Source organism: Aptenodytes forsteri, unplaced genomic scaffold, assembly GCF_000699145.1.
Source record: "Aptenodytes forsteri isolate BGI_AS27 unplaced genomic scaffold, ASM69914v1 Scaffold61, whole genome shotgun sequence".
Taxonomy (NCBI): domain Eukaryota; kingdom Metazoa; phylum Chordata; class Aves; order Sphenisciformes; family Spheniscidae; genus Aptenodytes; species Aptenodytes forsteri.
In genome coordinates, this window is record NW_008794443.1 from 2,839,926 (window position 1) to 2,857,580 (window position 17,655).

Below are 17,655 nucleotides of genomic sequence, written 5' to 3' on the forward strand. Positions count from 1 at the left end.
CAGCAGACTGGTACCTAGCTTTCTTCCAATGAAGTGAGTCTCTGAAGGTGGAGCCTGAAGAAGTAGCTTTTTTTCAGACCCCTCCTGTCAGAGTCTATGCACTTTGGAAGTCTGTCTCAAAGCATCTTATATACTATTTTTCTGTTTACCTCCACCCCCCTGAAGCTATGAAGAGCTTCCTGGCCCCTCCCAGTTCATCTGTTCATATCAGGTGTTTACAGGGTGAAATTGGAACAGGTTTCAGCCAAGAAAGGTTGGGGAGAGCAGGAGAGACTTCACTCAGTTCTGTCTTGAAGGGGTGTGGGAGAGGGCTATGAAATGAGAAGAGTTTCCAGCAATTACTGCCTATTGGATTGTAGCCCTCTTGGTGACTAGTTCTGGCACTTCAGTAACATAACAGCATTAGAGGTCCAGAATGTGAAAAGGCTGTCCAAACAGGATGAGTTTATAGAAGTTCAAGGAAGGTAACTCCCTAGCAGGTAGCCAGCCCTAGCTGCAACAAGTCCTACTAATATATTCCCCAGAAGTCGTAGGGGGTAACTCTGTGCTTGCAATGTTTCTTAATTTAGATAATATTTTAGCAAATTCATCAGTCAGCATCTAATCCTCCTCTCTCTGGACTCTGGTGTTTCTGCACTATTTGTTTTGTAGCATTCAGTGCTGTTCTTTGTAGAGATGGGATATCTGAGGGTGGGATGGAAAGAAGTCTGCAAAGTATGTAAGTCAAAACCCATGCCTGTGTTTACTCATAGTGGACAAGTGAAAAGACATTAAGTAATGCTGAAAGACAGTCTACTTAAAATTTATAAGAGGTGGGTTTTTTACAGGCAATGTGATTGGTCTAACTCCACTATTATGGAGGCCAGTTTATTAACAGGATTTTAAGAGAGGAAAATCTATGGGTAATTAAAATGTCCACAGTTACATGAAGCGTAGGTTTAAGAGTAAATCTTAAATCTTTAGACATTCAGAGTATAGGTCAAGTATCAGCTGGCTGAGATAGTGATTTCCAGTCTCCTCTTCTATATCTTTTAACAGTTCAAAAGCTGATTATAGCTGTTTGATCTCCAAGTAGAACTGTTTCAGCGATGGTGCAGTCTTTTGCAAAAGGTCTGCAACTTTTGTTCTAGATCCTTACGGATAAGTTGTTTCTCCACAGGCCAGCTGCTCTGTAATTGCCTGACATGTGGGTTCTTGCATCTTCCTGCAAAGTTTCTGGTTGTGATAACTGGCAGAGATAAGATGCACATGAAGGAGTAAAAGGCTCATGTATCTGTTCCTGGGGTAAATGCCATTAAAGCTTCTTGGTGTCCAAGAAAACAAAAGAAAGCTAATCTTGCTCCTTTAACAAAGAAAATAAGGACAAACCCAACTGAGACATGCTATCCCATCTAGACTTCTTTTGCTGATCCAAAGTGGCTGTGGGATTTCTGCTTAATTAGAAAAGATTAGAAAAGCCTTGCTGATCTGACATCCACTTTCAGAGAAATAGGAAGCACAATTTCTTGTTGGTACAGTTTCTCTTCCTCCTTAGCTTTGTTACGCTTGTTGGTAGATGCTTTGTTTCTGCCTCTGATTTGCACCACAGCTGGGTAATAGTTTTTCTGCAGAACAGTAATGAGAGACCCCACAGGGTGCAAAGATTTAGGAAGATGAAAGCATCAAAGCACTGAAGGGGTGGAATATGAATACAGATGTTTCATAAACCTGAATTTTCTTAGAGGAGGAAGAGGGGATCTTTTGGAGGAGGTCAGAATTAGACATCTCCAAACAGACAGCATAAGCGTCTTGAGTTTCGTTGTGGGTGACTGCCTCTGTGCTGTACTTCAGGCAGAAACCACTGTAGTCTGTGGTATCAGCTGGCAAGGCTACTGTGTGGTATTGGTGGCCTGAGATACTGCTGGAGATATGCAAGTACAATTTGATTAAAGTACTGAGGATACCTCCGCAGCAGACTGTAGGCTTCAGTCACAGTGTTGTCATGGACATTCCAGAAACCTTCCATAGCAAAATTGCCTTTTATACTTCAGACTAGAAAGTGCCACTGCACACGGATGAAAGTCTGCCCTTTTTGTTCTGCTTCTAATCCTGTCTGAGCCCTCTTCCAGCTGGAGCTTCTGTCATTCCCAGGGGCAAATTCTTCTCAGGCTTCCTGTGATGAGAAATGTGTTTTTGTCAAAGTTGGAACAAAGAATAGTACAGGCCACACTCTGGCTTCTCTGCCCCCAAAAAGCCACCCTGCTAACATCCCCATTGTGTTACATAGGACTTTGATCCATTCTACTGCTGCTCTCACTCGCCATAACTCTTCTATCTGTCTTGTAGAGTCTGAATTTCACACACACTCACATCATGCGGGACAGATGTGGAAGAGGGGAGCCACTTGTAGGTCCATGCATTCCCTCTTGATACAAATTTTGGAAAGATCCAGGATTCAGCCAAACCCTCTGTTGCACATAGACGTTACGAAAGAGTGCGGAAAGGCCTCCAAATCCCCTATTTAAACTGGAGTATTAAACTGGAAATGAAACAGCCAGGGTTTTATTTTGGGTTCAGCCTCTGATTTGTGTATCCTAATGCAAGCCATCTTTCTTTTGCGTACTTTGATTTACCTGTTTTAAAACAGATAATTCTTTTTCTCACTTTGTTCGGTCTAAGGGGGTGACAACAGACATATTATACAGGAACGGAAAAGAGTACAAATCTTCCTGTCTGTCATTACTTTTAAGGAAGCATTAAGAGAGATTTGGGCAGACAGATCTCTCTTGGCAGAGACCTTAGCCTTAATGGAATTTGACTTCTTATGAGTATTTGAAAGATGAATCTTTCCCTGTTGCATGGAGAACTGAGTGTAATCACTTAGGCAGCAATAGCTACTGATGCTAGTCATTGCCAGATTAGATCAGCTGTAGAAGTTGACAGTCTGTAGGAAACTGTTCCACTGTTACGTACTGGTGTACGTACAACTTGAATTCAGGATCCTGTTATATTTTGGAAAGAGGCATAGTTTGGGGCATAGCTAGGGAGAAACTAGTTCTGTGATTATTGAGTGCGTCCTAGTCCTATGTAGTGGTTTAACCTGGCAGGCAGCTAAATACCACACAGCTGTTCGCTCACTCCCCCGCCCCCAGTGGGATGGGGAAGAGAAGTAAAATTTGTGGGGTTGAGATAAAGACAGTTTAGTAGGACATAAAGGGAAGGGAAATAATAATAATAATGATGATAGAAGAATATACAAAATAAGTGATGCACAATGCAATTGCTCACCACCTGCCGACCGATGCCCAGCCAGTCCCCGAGCAGCGGTCACCGCCCCCTGGCTAACTCCCCCCAGTTTATGTACTGAGCATGATGTCACATGGTATGGAATGTCCCTTTGGCCAGTTTGGGGCAGCTGTCCTGGCTGTGCCCCCTCCCAGCTTCTCGCTGGCAGGGCATGAGAAGCTGAAAAGTCCTTGACTAGTGTAAGCACTGCTCAGCAACAACTAAAACATCAGTGTGTTATCACATTATTCTCATCCTAAATCCAAAACACAGCACCGTACCAGCTACTAGGAAGAAAATTAACTCTACCCCAGCCGGAACCAGGACATCCTATTTTCCCATTTCCCCCAATACTGATAAGAGAAATGGAGTTATCATTTGGTCTGAAATCCATCGCCCTAGTTTTCCTCCATTATATTTTGTATGTGGAAGTATTCTGCAACATAGTAGCTAAAAAGATGAGATCCTAAAGTCAAAAACATGAGGCAAATCCTTTTTGACTTCATTAACAATGTAGGTTTGAAGTGGTTGGGAGAATTGAGTCTAAACATAGTTGTAGTTATTATGTACCCTATGCTTATAATGTCGGTTGATGTTACCAAATTCAAGTATATTAGTATTACTTGCTTAGAACCAGATAGCTCTTGTCCCTGGAGGGCCAGATTAAATGAGAGGTGGGTTTAAATTACTGCCTTCTCTGGGAAGCTGTTCTGGCAGGTGTGTATGAAGCTGAGACAAGAAGAAAAGCTCAGTGCCCTGTGGCTATTTATTTGGTAGCTGGTCATTGCAAAACCCTTAATATGCATCCGGCAAATGCTTAGAATCTAGCATTCCTGGTGCTTGCTGAGATGGCAAAGGCTCTCATCAGCTCTCTGCCGGCAGATCGCAGGAGTCAAAGCTCTGTGAAATACTGCTTTCCCCTCCCAGGAAGTGTGAAACTGTTCACCTCTGGCTTTTGGAGATGCTCATAAATGTTCTAACATTCACTCTGCTGTAGTTTTACAGTAATGACTAAATCCCTAGTAAAGTCAAATAAAATTGTTGTCTACCACAAATAATTATTGTAAATCGCTGAAGTTATATAGGAACAGGTGGAACAAGTTGAAAGAGCCTGATGAGAAACAAAATACTGATACTACCTACAATCATTTATGATTTCTTTTTTATTTAATGTATCCTTTCTTTGCATAACCAATACACAAAGACTCTGGCTCTGTGTTTCACCTTTTTTCTGCTAAATATCTTCCCTGGCAATTTTTTTTCTTCTCTGCCTTCACTGAATCTGGTTAATAAGGAACAGGTGATAGAAAACCTTTTGCAGCCTGAGCAGCAGGGCTGACTAAGAATTTTATTGTAATGGTTTTCACTGCTTTTCCTTTCAAAGCTCATGAATGTTTTTATTTAATTTGCAAGCATTTATATCAAGATTGGGAATTTGGCCAATTTTGATGCCTGCGAGCAATGTGGTGCGCCCTTGCTGTGAAAAGCTGGAGGGGCTGCTACTCTGGCCTGTAAGCAGTCAATCATCACAACTGTTTATTGAAAACAGCTCTTTGCTGGTATTGGTTTCTCAAATGTATTTGTTCCCAGCATGGGAATAATTTTTAGTGGCATGATGGAAATGCATTGGGTTTTGGAGTTGTTTGGAGGGCAATTGGTTGTTTTCTGAGGTTTGCTGAATCAAGGACTCAGGGATGCCTGAACACAAATAAACTGTAGAATTGGGGAAACTGGCCAACAAAGCCAATTCCTGGTGCCAGAGGATTATCTGTTCCCCAAAGTATCCACAAAGTAGCAGTGCCTTCCACTTCTAATCCCAGAAGCAAGCTCTCAGCACTTCTTCAGAAGGAAAAACAAGCTTGACTTAGGTTGGTAAAATCTGTCACATAGAGCAGCTTTTTAAACAAACTTGGGGAGACGAAAAAAAAGGAGAGTTTGGCTTCTTGCCTAGAGTTTGAACACAAGCTGCTTTATTGCAAAAATAAGGTTTCTCTACCAAGTTTTGAGATGCTTTCTGGCAATAGGAAATGTGTGTGTTCCCTCACAGATAGGCTTGGGACCTCCTGAAAAGAGTTTGTTAAAAGGCAGTTTTTCGTTTTTATGGAAAGGTAGGGAAAGGTCCAGTCTCTTACTTCTGAGTTCTTGGAAATTATATATATATTGTGAGAGACAGAGAATATTGTTAGAGACCCTCAAAGATAATGGAAGACTGGAAAGCTCCAGGACTGTATAAAAGAGAATATTTCTAGTAAACATTACACATTTATGCCTGGGGTTTGTGGAAGAGAAAAGTCCATCATTTGAGTGCTCTTCCTGCTGAAGACAGTAAAGTTGTTTTTCATTCCCACTTCATGTCTGGTTTCTGTTTAAATAGCCTTTATAATATACAAGCAATAGGTGTATATTTCTCTTAAATAGTGTTCTTTTTTGTGATTCTAGCTCAGTGTGCTACATTTTAGTCCTTTGCACATCTAAGACTTACATTTTTATTTGATATCTTAATAATCAAACAGTAGGTTTATGTAACCTTTCACTACTAATAAAATTCAAAGATTTAAGATTTTTTTGCCCAAGATTTTTATATCAGGGACTTTGCCAAGGGTAGTCACTCTTTCCAATTACTATGTCATTCCATCCCTACAAAATTTTTTTCATTAGAAGGCTTTTCACATTTTAATATCCCACTCATCACGATCAAGTGCTGCCAATAGGTTAGGATTGAACAGGAGGATTGGATGTTATCCTGGCTACAGTACAGATATTAATAAACAGGGGGGAAAAACTATCTATAATCTTGGATTTAACTGTCTTCTTACAAAGCTTTCTGTGCCAGTCTCATATCCTTATCCAGCTGCCCCTTACAGCTGCTGAAGATTGTGCACTTGGAATATAGGAATTAATGCTTTTGTTATTGTGATTGACATCAATTTTAATTCTACAGTGCTGCATTATGTAATTACGCAGTGAGTCCAGGTGAGCCAAACTCATATAAAACTTCATTGATGAAAATCAGTTTTGCGACTAATTAATCCTCATTTTGAAGGAAAGTATAAGGATCTTAATGTTGGTTTTTTGTTTCTTCTAATCACTTTGATTGCATAAAATGTGAAATCAAATGGTGGGTATTAAACAGTGAAATTAGTACATTAGGTCAAACTATATCAAAATCTTGTTGATATGACTTATGCAATCTTGTTGTTTCTGGGGTCTCCCATTTTAATAGTCTACCTGCAAACATAAGGACAGCTCTGTCTTAAAATAGTTTGAGAAGATTTTAGGTATGTACATGTGGCATTTAAAATACATAATTTTGAAATATTTCACTTGAGCATTAATATGGGAAGATTCTGCCAGTCCATACCAGGCAGCATAGCTGAATACTTAGGCCTTTCCTGAAAGATGACATGTAATCTATGGCTTACCAAACCTATACCTAAAAACTTCCAGGTAAGGAGGTACAGTAGTAGTCTTTTACAGCCTGCTGATGAGCCTTCAAGTAAAGTAGGTGGTAGCGGTGGCTTTTTTCTAGCTTCTAAACAAAAATTAACAGATTAATATGTTCTACCCTCAGTGGATATGGAGAACAATTGATCTTCACCTTAATATTAAACTTCATATTATCCTGAATTAGGAACAACTGCAAGGACACCACCCAGTAAATAAAGACTTAAGTTACTGTCTTCTGAGTTAGCCAGCAGCATTGTTTCTATCTTGAGAGATGTTTTCCCACCTTCTTCTTTAATCCAGAAAGATCTTGTAGTTATCTTTTTCCAGATACAAGGAGAAATCTATTCCCCTGATTCTAATCCGGTAAACTGCCGTGATTTCCAGCAGCAATACTGTGACTAAACCCCCTTGGCAACTCTGCCTGGCTGGAATATTAGCCCTTCGGGGCCTCTTCTGTGTGCCTGGATGCTTTTCTGTAGTGTTGTTCATTCTGTCCAGTCTCCAGCACGATAACTAGAAAACAGCTCTGTAGTGCTTTAAGAGTGTTACAAAATTTAAGAAGATTCTGCTTGAGCGCAGACCTCATCAGATCTGCAGGGCGAAAGGCAAGGCCTTAATGGTAGGAAGGTGAAAGGGTAGGGAAGCACAGAATGCCATGATTTCTAAACATGTATTTTGAATGTGTTAACAGGACTCCATGTGGAAATGCTTTTCCAAGAGAAGTACAATCTGCAGGCCCACCCTCAGAGGACTTGTACACAGAGAGTTGTGGGTCTGTTGAAAACACATTCCAGTCAGCTGTGGTACTGGTGATTTTTGGGAACTGTCAATAGACTTCCAACACTCAGAGCACACCAAATCCAGCAGATGAGAAAAAGCAGAAATCCAAGGTCTTTCAAAACCAACAAAAAACCTGCAAAACACAAGAACTTAATCCACACACAACTGTGTTTCCCTTAGCCTGTAAAACTGAATAGCAAAACGATGCACTGATTACAAAGGTTTTATTACTCTGAAGAAATAAGTCAGTGAATGTTCAGCCGTATTAATAAAGCCCACTTTGATGAATGAGTCTTGCTTTGGAGGGATTTTTGTACTCTTCCTGACAGTTGTACTTCTCTGTGTTTAGGTCCATTTCTGCCAAAGCAGTGAATGTTGTTGCTCCCCCCTCCCCCCCCATTTTGTGTATACACTATTTTAATGTGGTACATCAAAACATGAAATAATTGACAGGAGATTTCCCAGTCAGTGGCTTATCCTAGTCCACAGAATTACCTATCTTTACTCGCTGTGTGCGCTAGATCATTTGTTACAAGAGAGTAATTTATAATTAATTATGACAACACAGTATTATATCTACTGCTGTGTATTCTTTTAAATCAAAGTCTGTGTCCTTCCCCTTCCCTTCTTTCCCCTCCCTTTGCTTAAACCTAACCATAGACAGCTTTGAAACTTTTGATTCTACTTTGGACAGCCAAGAAAGTACGAAACAAAAAAGGCGTAATTGAGTGCACCAGGGAGCATCAGCAAAAGAGCAGTGCTAATTGTTAAAGAATAAAAGATAACGGCCAATTTTGTCAGGAAGCATTGACAAGAAAGATAAGTTGGAAGTAATTAACTGTCTGACATGCTGGAAGTGATGTGTCTGCCAGTGGCTCTTTAAACCATCAGGATATGAAATGTGACAGCCATTTATCACTTTTATGAGGCACTGCTGCCTAGCTTTCCCTTGGGAAGCGTGGAGGTAGTATGTTCTTTGACTATCTTGCTAAAAAAAGGCACGGGTATTTTTCAAGTGCCTTCCCATTGTTGGGTGCCTGTCGTCTTGAACTGTGATTATGGTGCATTCTTAGCCTGACTAAATCTGATTTGAGCTCAAGCCGTTCTGAGGTCCTATTTCCAAGAGTATTTTACTTGACCTTCCCAGATATCCAGAGTGTGTCTAGGAGCTTGGTTCTTTAGTTGTCAGGAAAGGAAACTTCCACAGACAGAAGAAATATAGCACTTACTTGAAAATTTCCCCTCTTTTGTCTGTTCAGAGTACTCCCTTTAATACTGTAGATTTCCTTGTCTCTTACTGATCAACAGGCCTCTCATAGGGGGGGAAAATATGTGATCGTTTTGATGATAGCAGGCAAGAAGGGACATTTCTGAAAGCTGCCTACATCTGCAGCAGTGTATTCAAAGACTGTTGAAAGTCTCTTTGCATTGCTCTCAGTTGACATGCTTTGTTTTGTTATGTTATGCTGTTTCCATTCCAAATGTTAACTAGTATTAATATTGGACTGTAGGGTGTGTTGTAGCGTGCTCAGGTGTTGTGACATTGCTTTGAAACACTTGCACTTCTTGTTCTCCAGTGCCACTAGGGAAAGAGGAGAGCAATGAGCCAGAGACTGTTCATAAATAAGCTTTATAAAATAGCAGGAGCTTCATAAAAGGTTTATTTCCTCATTAAATTGGGGTTTAGCAAAAGCGCTGATCACCAAGCACCAATGTGCAGACAGAGCCATTTCTGATAGTAAGATCAGAAAACCAATGTGAAATAGAAATGATTTAAGAGGATAGCTGTACATCATGTTGCTGAACTGGAGAACCAGGCTCACGAGTAGTCTATTTGCTTGTGCTTCACAAAATTCAGCTGCCCTTGCAAAGCAAGGTGCCTCACTGGTACAGAATGAGGACTGGTTGTGATGGCAGGAGTTTCTGACATTCTTGAAAACCAGCGAAAGAGCAGCACCAGTACTGGTTGGTACCAGTGCAGAGGCATTATATGAAACGTGAAACTGAAAGTAAGGTTGCAAGCTTTTTGTGAAGTCAGCAGGTGTGTTCCTGGTGACATTTGTCAACCATTCTAATGATGTAGATTATTTCCTGGAGCATTAAAATCACTACTCTGATTTTTAAAGGAGTTGGTGGTCTGTTTAAGAGAAAGGGGAATTGTACTGGTTGGTACCAGTGCAGAGGCATTATATGAAACGTGAAACTGAAAGTAAGGTTGCAAGCTTTTTGTGAAGTCAGCAGGTGTGTTCCTGGTGACATTTGTCAACCATTCTAATGATGTAGATTATTTCCTGGAGCATTAAAATCACTACTCTGATTTTTAAAGGAGTTGGTGGTCTGTTTAAGAGAAAGGGGAAAAAAAATCAGTACTGTAAAGCTCTTAATAAGTGCAGCTGTTTCAGAAATTATGCCTTTCAAACTATTGGCAGCTATTCTCTCTATGCAGGCTGCTATTTAGAATTTATAATCATCTACAATCACTCTTTCGTGTAACAAGTCTTGAGAATATGTGCAGAGAAGATGCATGCACCTATTGTTTTGCAAATATGTAGTCGTGTGTCTTAGGTAGTCTAATCATTCACTTGAAAGTTTTAAAGAAAAAGGAGGGCGTTCCACTGGTATTTCTAAATGATAGAGCTTGGTATTATCAAGCAGAAGCTCATACCAGCCCCTAATAATTGCCAACTGTGTTAAATGGTCTTTCTTTTCCTACCTTTTCAGCATTAACAATAAACTGCAACAGCCAGAAGCAGCTGCTGGGGTACTGGAATATGCCATGAAGCACTTTGGGGAGCTGGTGAGTCCTGCTGGATAAGTCTCTTCTTCATGTCTTATGTTTTCATGGCTTTTGTAGGGTGGGTGTTTGTGTGTGTGTGTGGTGGCGTGTTTTTTTCAATCAATCACGTTGAGGCTCTATCCCCACTTATAATATTGCCTCGTTCATACTGAAGGTGCCTTAGTGCCTATGGGGATATATACTGTGTACTTAGCTGTATACTAGCAAACACTGCGTACAGGTTAGATAGCTGGGGAAGGCTGCAAGAACATGATTTGGAGGAGAATTTAGCAGCTATCGCTGACACTAGATGCAGCTGTGGGGAACTAGCAACTTGACAAAATAAGTCATTTTATTTACAAGAAGCTGGGAAGGGAGGGATTAAGTTTCTGTTCTAAGCTTTAAATGCTTGAGGGTTTTTGAGAAACTGCATCAATGCCTTCCAGGTGAGGATTTAATGGAAGTTGTGCCTCTAGCTTCTCTCATCCAGGAGGCATGTGAATCTGTCACAGAGTTCACAGATATTATTTAGAGTAGCAGATTAGCCAGTCCCTTACAATTTCGACTGATCACAGGAATAAAATAACCCCATTCTGTATTTGTTCTGTGTCTTTTTCTGCATGACTTACCTTTTTTTCTTTCTTTTTTTATAAGCATTTAATTTGTGTTCAGGGACTAAAGCATCTATGCTTTCCTGCTAATTCTACTCTGTTAAAAAGATGATTTTGCAGTGATAATTCTTGCAGTGCCTTAGGGTGATTGGGAGAAGGAAGACAGCCCTGGACAGTTCCTTTCATTAGGAACCACTAGAAAGTGGGAACAGGTATAAGCACAAAATGGTGGAATTCTTCTGGTGTAGGATTATGTGTGGTTTTGACCTAGGCTGGAAAAGAAGTCCTTTCTGGGAGAAGTAAGGACTTTAGAACATCTTTGCAGCTTCTTATGATTCCTTGGGTGGATTGAGCAAAGCTCTATGTTAACCTAATTCTGACCTCACTCTTTAGCAGTAATGTAGTTCTAGCACTAAATGTAGTTCAAAACACAGGGTTTGCCAGAATAGGCAGTGAATAGAAATTAAGAGGAGCTGTGAGCTCTACTTTCAGGAACTTACTTGAAATATTATGACTGAGCTCAGAAGTTAAAGGGCTGGTATACAAACATCCAAAGTGAAACACCTGGCATGCAGAGGGTGGTTTATACTGACCCTGCCCACAGGGCTGGGAAAAGAATCTATTTTGCAGCCTATGTCAAGACATAAGCTGCCAAGGACTAAGCAGAAAAACATTGGCAGAGATGAGTATGGAAAAAATATTAAGGCATTTTATTTCTTGAAAATTAGAAACAAAATCTAGAAACAAAGACTGAAGAAAAGTTTGTGCAGCTGATAAGGATCACTGCTTGGCTTACTTTTAAAGTCTTTGTTACAAACCGCAGCCTTTCCTTGTGAGGGCTATGATTAGACCCCAACATCATACTACCTGCTGTATTAAAAAATGGCCTAACAGTAGCCAGACGCACAGTGTGCTTTTTGGGTTTGGGGTTTTTATTTTTTCCAGTTAGTCACTCCATTCCTGAACACAGGACTGCTGTTCTTGTTTAAATGCAATCATGTGCAACAATGGGAAGTGGAATATTTTATAGGTTTACCCTTTTTCCTATTCCACTCACTCCCCCTCTCCAAAAAGAAAAGCACCAGCTAGTATTTCAGTGGCACTGAATAGGGGGATGATGTTGGATTGATCCCTCTGGTAAACCTGAATTCATTTCTGTGCAGGTTAAGCGATACTCGGGGTTCCTGTTTTCACGCTAGCTCAAGGCTTTTCTCTGTATCGTAGAAGTCCATGAGGATATTTAGAATGAAAAAAGGACTAAGTGACCACCATAGACACAGAATTTTTCAGAAAAAGCTGCGGTAGTTAATATAGAATGGTGAATATTAATCCTCCTATTTATTCCGATTTCCCCCCTGCCCCACCCCTTAGGAAATTCAAGCTACCTGGTATGAAAAGCTTCATGAATGGGAAGATGCTCTGGTGGCCTATGACAAGAAGATGGATACCAACAAAGACGATCCTGAGCTGATGCTAGGACGGATGCGTTGCTTGGAAGCACTTGGTGAATGGTAAGAGGGGAATGCCTGAAGACTGAGGAAAATGGCACCTTTAAAAATGGTGCCTAACTCTTCTCTGCATGCTGTCATCCAGGTGAAAGTTTTTTGCCTGAATTCCTATTTAGTCTTGCTTACTTAATAGTTTAAGTATTTCCAGTGACTTCTCCCTTTGTTCATTGAAGTCAGAATTGGTAATAACATCTCTAAGCCTTTTGGGATGGGCCATCTGATAAGTTAAGGTCTCTCTGAAAGAGAATCTGCAGTCTTATGATCAGATCAATCCCATTTGTAACAGAGAAAGAAATTGTAAATAGAAGGGACCTCTCAGGAAACATTAACTGGGCAGCATTTGTCAAAAACAATTATAAAAGGAGTTCATTGTGGCCCTCCTTTTTAAACTCTGATTAAAACATGAGATTTCTGTATTTATTCATGGTCAGACCTATGCCTATCCAGAAAGCATGGTCTTTTGCACAACTGTTAGTGAAATTGTCTGCTTCCTCATAGTCACCTGGTAAGATTATGCCAAATAAATTACTCTCACTTTAAAACCCTTTTGCCCATCTTGTAGATGGCTGAGTTTTTCATTATTACCTTTTTTTAGCATTCATTAAGCATTGTCTTTGTGGACATTTGGTATTTCAAACCCTATGTTAAATGTGCGTTGTCAACATGTAACTGATCAGAGTCATTTTTTGTGAGAGGGGGGGCTGGTAGTGACTTATAGCTTGCTAGTTAATTGGGGGCTTCTGTTTTTTCTCCCTGTTCACTTCAAAGAAGATAATTGGAGAAGGCATCCTGTGCACTGTAGCATGCAGTTCTACCCAGGGGCATATGTGATTTGGTCCAGGTTCCACCTTTCTACTGAACTTTTCATGTCACTAGAGCTCTCTCCTGATGGGTCCTGACATGAACCCATGGGATGGCACACAGTAAGGAGATTCCTCTTCACTAAAGTCATTTTACTGTTAGAGAAACAGCTGTTTGAGAAACCTGATTCTGACAGCATTTTTCTGCCCTTTTTATTTCTAGATGAGGGTGAGGCATATTGGGCATAGCTTTTTCAGTAGGAAAAACAGATCCTCTTACTGAGCGTTTCTCAATCATCTTTTCTAGGAGTAGGCAGTTCCCACCAGGGATTTACGGAATTTCTCCCTCCTGCAGGACATGTATTTGTGTGAAGTGTCCTCTCTGAACCTCCTGCTTCTTCACATATCGGTGACAAATATATTACAAAAGGACACTTTTCTTCTGTTGGAGCTAGATATTGTGCATCTATTGATAGTCTGTAGTGATGACAGCAATCACAATCTCACAAAGATCTGTGTGTTTCCTGTTGTGGAACTGCACTCTGTCTCTATGCAGATATTTTTTACAATTCAGAAGTGCCTTTGCAAAGTGCTGTCTCCTACCTTGCAACTGACTATAGAGACATCATCCTGAGACTAAGGATTCCATGGTTTGGCTGCTGATATTCTTCAGTAGTGTTCAACTTGACTATTTGTGCTGCTGGAGTCTGCTTGGCAGAATATGACAGTTAATCTAGAACTGATACTACACAGCATCATTATTTCAGTACTCTGTGCAGTGATGTTTTGAAAGTACAGCCAAAATATTCTTAGCCTTTTGTCTCCTGATGTAGTTATGTCTGCAAGAGCCATACGCCTTTATTAGCATCTGTGAGGTCCTGATTTACTGCTGTTGCTAGGTTTGGCTTGGTTTTTCATTTGTTTTATTTTGGTATTTTCTCCTGGGCCATTAAGCTATCAGAAAGACTATCTTGCCTGTGGCAGCCCATTGGTTCTGTTTGACTAACTCATCTTCCTTTTCGGGAGGGGAGAGGATGACAGTAGAGAAGGCAAGTTGGCCTCCCTCACAGTTGGAAGCTATTCCACTGCTACAGAGTATCCAGCCTGATAAATTCTGGATCTGCAACACCTACATTAATTGGTTTGATTAATGGAGCATTCACAGTTGATTTAAAAGAAATCCTGATGCTTCCTCTCCACTGGAGATGAAAGATTCAGATCCCCTCTGAGATCGTGCTATAACAAGTCTTCATGCTAGGTTACAGCAGCATTGATTCTCTAGCCTCTGTCTTCAAACTTGATGATGTGTTTATCCAAAATGTTTGATAGCAGGAGCCATGCACAAGCTATTCAGATCATATGTTCCTTGTACTGACGCTTGCAAAAAACTTTAAGCATCCCTTGTTTGGTGGTGGTTTGTTTTTTTTCTCGGGAATGGGGTTTTTTTCTGTATTTGTAGACTGGAGTTGACAGTTCAGTTCATAAAGTAGGCATTACTAACCGCTGAGGAACAAATACAAACTTTTGTCTGGATTTGTGTTTTCAAAGCATAGTGTACCTTTAAATTATTTTCTGATGATAGGGTATTTGTTATCAGACTAGCGTGTCTGAGTTGGCCAGAAGAGAAGAATCCTATTCTCCACTCTATATAAAAAGAACGATGGGGCTGGTTATCTTATCTGTGGAAAGTCATTTAACAAGGCGGAATTCTTAGAAGAGGCTTTTCACTGATCAGAAATTGTGGCTTCTTCTTAGGGGGCAGCTCCACCAGCAATGCTGTGAAAAGTGGACGCAGGTCAATGATGAAACTCAAGCTAAGATGGCTAGGATGGCTGCTGCTGCTGCCTGGGGTCTAGGTAATGTATCCTTGTGTGGTAGTGTATGACAACCCACAATGTGGAAGCACGGGTAGTTTTAACTTACTTCAGAATTACAAAACATAAGAAACAGCAAAATCAAAGAACAAAATTATTTACGTTGGGATATGAAGTAAGTGTCATTCAACGCTGAAGACCTTTGGAAAACCTACATTTACATAAGGTCTCCCAGTGTGGTCTCAAGTATCAAAGAGACTGCCTTACTGGTCTGAGCAGATAATCGGTTGCTTAACTGGTCCCTTTTACTTAGTTTTACATTGAACATAGCTCAGACTTGAAATGAGATTAATGGAATTTCTCAGATTTGTGGCAGACTTTTATTTACAAAATAGAACAATATCTGTTGAGCATTTTGATAGGTTGCATCTGCTGAGTAGACAATCTTAAGTGGAATAAATCTGTAAATGGTCCAAATATCGGTTATCCTGATAGCCGGTTATTTACTAGAGAAGCTTATAAATCACTTACTGTCTTCCAGCCTTTGCTGAGAAAAATTAATCTTTTGCTTTGTAGGACACTAATTCATTCAAATGTTCTGGAAATGTCAGCATTTCAACTCTTTCATCACAAGGAATGCAAAAACCTTTTCTATGAGGATAACAATTGGCCTAGAAGAAAAATGCCTAAGTTTTTGCTTGTCTATAACTCTTCTGTGTATGTGTGTGTGTATATATATACAGTTTCTGTATATAACACAGACTGTCCCTGCCAAAGACAAGCTGTTGGAGAGCTGACTTAAATGTAGAAGTACCACACAGCATTCAGGCCTAGTTGCTGATGTCTAAGCACTGTAGCATAGTTCTGTTCTTATCTTGCAGAGAAGGCTGTTGTATTACTGAGGATATCTGTGTCTCTGCAGGTCAGTGGGATAGCATGGAAGAATATACCTGCATGATCCCGAGGGACACCCATGATGGTGCTTTCTACAGGGCTGTACTGGCTCTTCATCAGGACCTTTTCTCACTGGCTCAGCAGGTAATGATCTTCCTTGTTGGCTTCCCAAAACCTAGTTTAAGATGAACTAGGCTATATTGCTGCATGGAAAGACATGCTGTTTTAAAGCAGTTGACTATAATTTCTGAATTGCCCAGTAACCTTTTTTCCATTGATGTATTAGATCTTGGTGATTGAGCTTTTCTTGTATTTCCAGAAACACAGCAGTGAATATATGTACAGATAGTAGTGGTCCAGTGCTGTAGAGAGTAAGAATGTCTTAGTCATTCTTAGGCTTCTTTACTTTTATGTCTGTTTTCTAGACAGACAGTGCGCAAGGATTATCTCAGCAGAGGTTCCATTCTACAAGGCACTGCTTGATAAAAGGCATTCATGGCATAAGACACACACAAGATTCTTCATGGGTGTTCTGTGCACCTCTGTCTGCAGCTTTTTCAGTGAAGTGCTCATATATATCATGTACCAGAACTTTTCCTCTAATTTTTCTGGTAGCAGTGATAAATCTTAAATCTTAGATTGAGATGAGAAATCAAGGCAAGGAATGAGCCATATTGGTATGCTTATTTGTCACAGAGATTTGCAGAGCAACTTTTTACCCTCTGTAGATGTAAAGCATGTTGTTTACTTTCCAAGGAAGCTCAAGTACCATTTCTCAGAATTCTGTGCTGGCTTGCCAACTTAGATAAAGGAGTAATTCAGTCTGCTCTATCAAAACCCGTACATAGATTTTTTGGGTCATGTGCACAGTAAAATTAGCCAGGCATTCAAAGGGGTAGAGTTTGTGATTAACCTTTAAGATTTTGAACAGGAAAAACTATACATGAGAGATTATATAATGACTGGAACCAGAGCAGGATTTATTTCATGCTTGAAGAGCATGTCTTAGTTGGAGGAAGAGAAATGGAATTTGCTGTCCTGTAAAATTCATAAAAACCTGTTGGGTTACGTAAAACAGTGAAAGCTATTTTCTGTCATTGTATATTATCAAGAGACATTTCTTGAAGCTTTTTTGTAACTGACTCTCTTGCACTAAAATGTGAACTTCTCTTTTCCTCTATAAATGTTATTAATTATGATCTCTGCAGTATTTCTAATGCTACTGTCATTGTAAACTTTGATTTGGTAGAAAGACAAACTTCAGACTGTGCAGGTGATAAATGAAGCCCCCTTGACTTCCCCTATACCTGCTGCTGGAGACTGTTTTCCTGTCAATTCTTTCTATTGATAACATCCTTTCCTGGTTCTTGTTGGAGAATGGAAACAATGCCAGCTTTGTTCATGAGATGGAACAGATGAATAGCAGTTCCAACAGTTGACTCTAGATAAAACATACCAGCTTTGCCCCAATATCTTGTTCTATTTCAGTGCATTGACAAAGCCAGAGATCTGCTAGATGCTGAGCTGACTGCCATGGCAGGAGAGAGCTACAGTCGAGCCTATGGGGTAAGTGTCTAACTTTCAGCCTTCGTTCTCCTCATTGCTGCTTCAGACTGTCTCTAGAAGTTGCATAAAACTTCTGAATAGTGCTTGTATCAAACGTAAGACCTGTGTAGGCCCACAAGCTAAATGGCTCTTGTCAAATGAGAAATACAACTTTATAGGAGCAACTTTGGGACAAATTAAACAGTGAAGTGAGCT

At 40.2% G+C, this 17,655-nt stretch overlaps 1 protein-coding gene across 2 annotated transcripts in view; it reads left to right on the forward strand.

Moving 5' to 3' along the window:
- Positions 1-17,655, forward strand: part of MTOR (mechanistic target of rapamycin) — a 68,152-nt gene that overhangs the window by 26,651 nt on the left and 23,846 nt on the right. For both annotated transcript variants that reach the window (XM_019474759.1, XM_009289624.2), the window contains 5 exons: positions 10,213-10,288; positions 12,250-12,389; positions 14,942-15,042; positions 15,923-16,038; positions 17,383-17,460. In XM_019474759.1, coding sequence (XP_019330304.1) covers positions 10,213-10,288; positions 12,250-12,389; positions 14,942-15,042; positions 15,923-16,038; positions 17,383-17,460 — 511 coding nt within the window. The remainder of the gene's footprint in view (positions 1-10,212; positions 10,289-12,249; positions 12,390-14,941; positions 15,043-15,922; positions 16,039-17,382; positions 17,461-17,655) is intronic.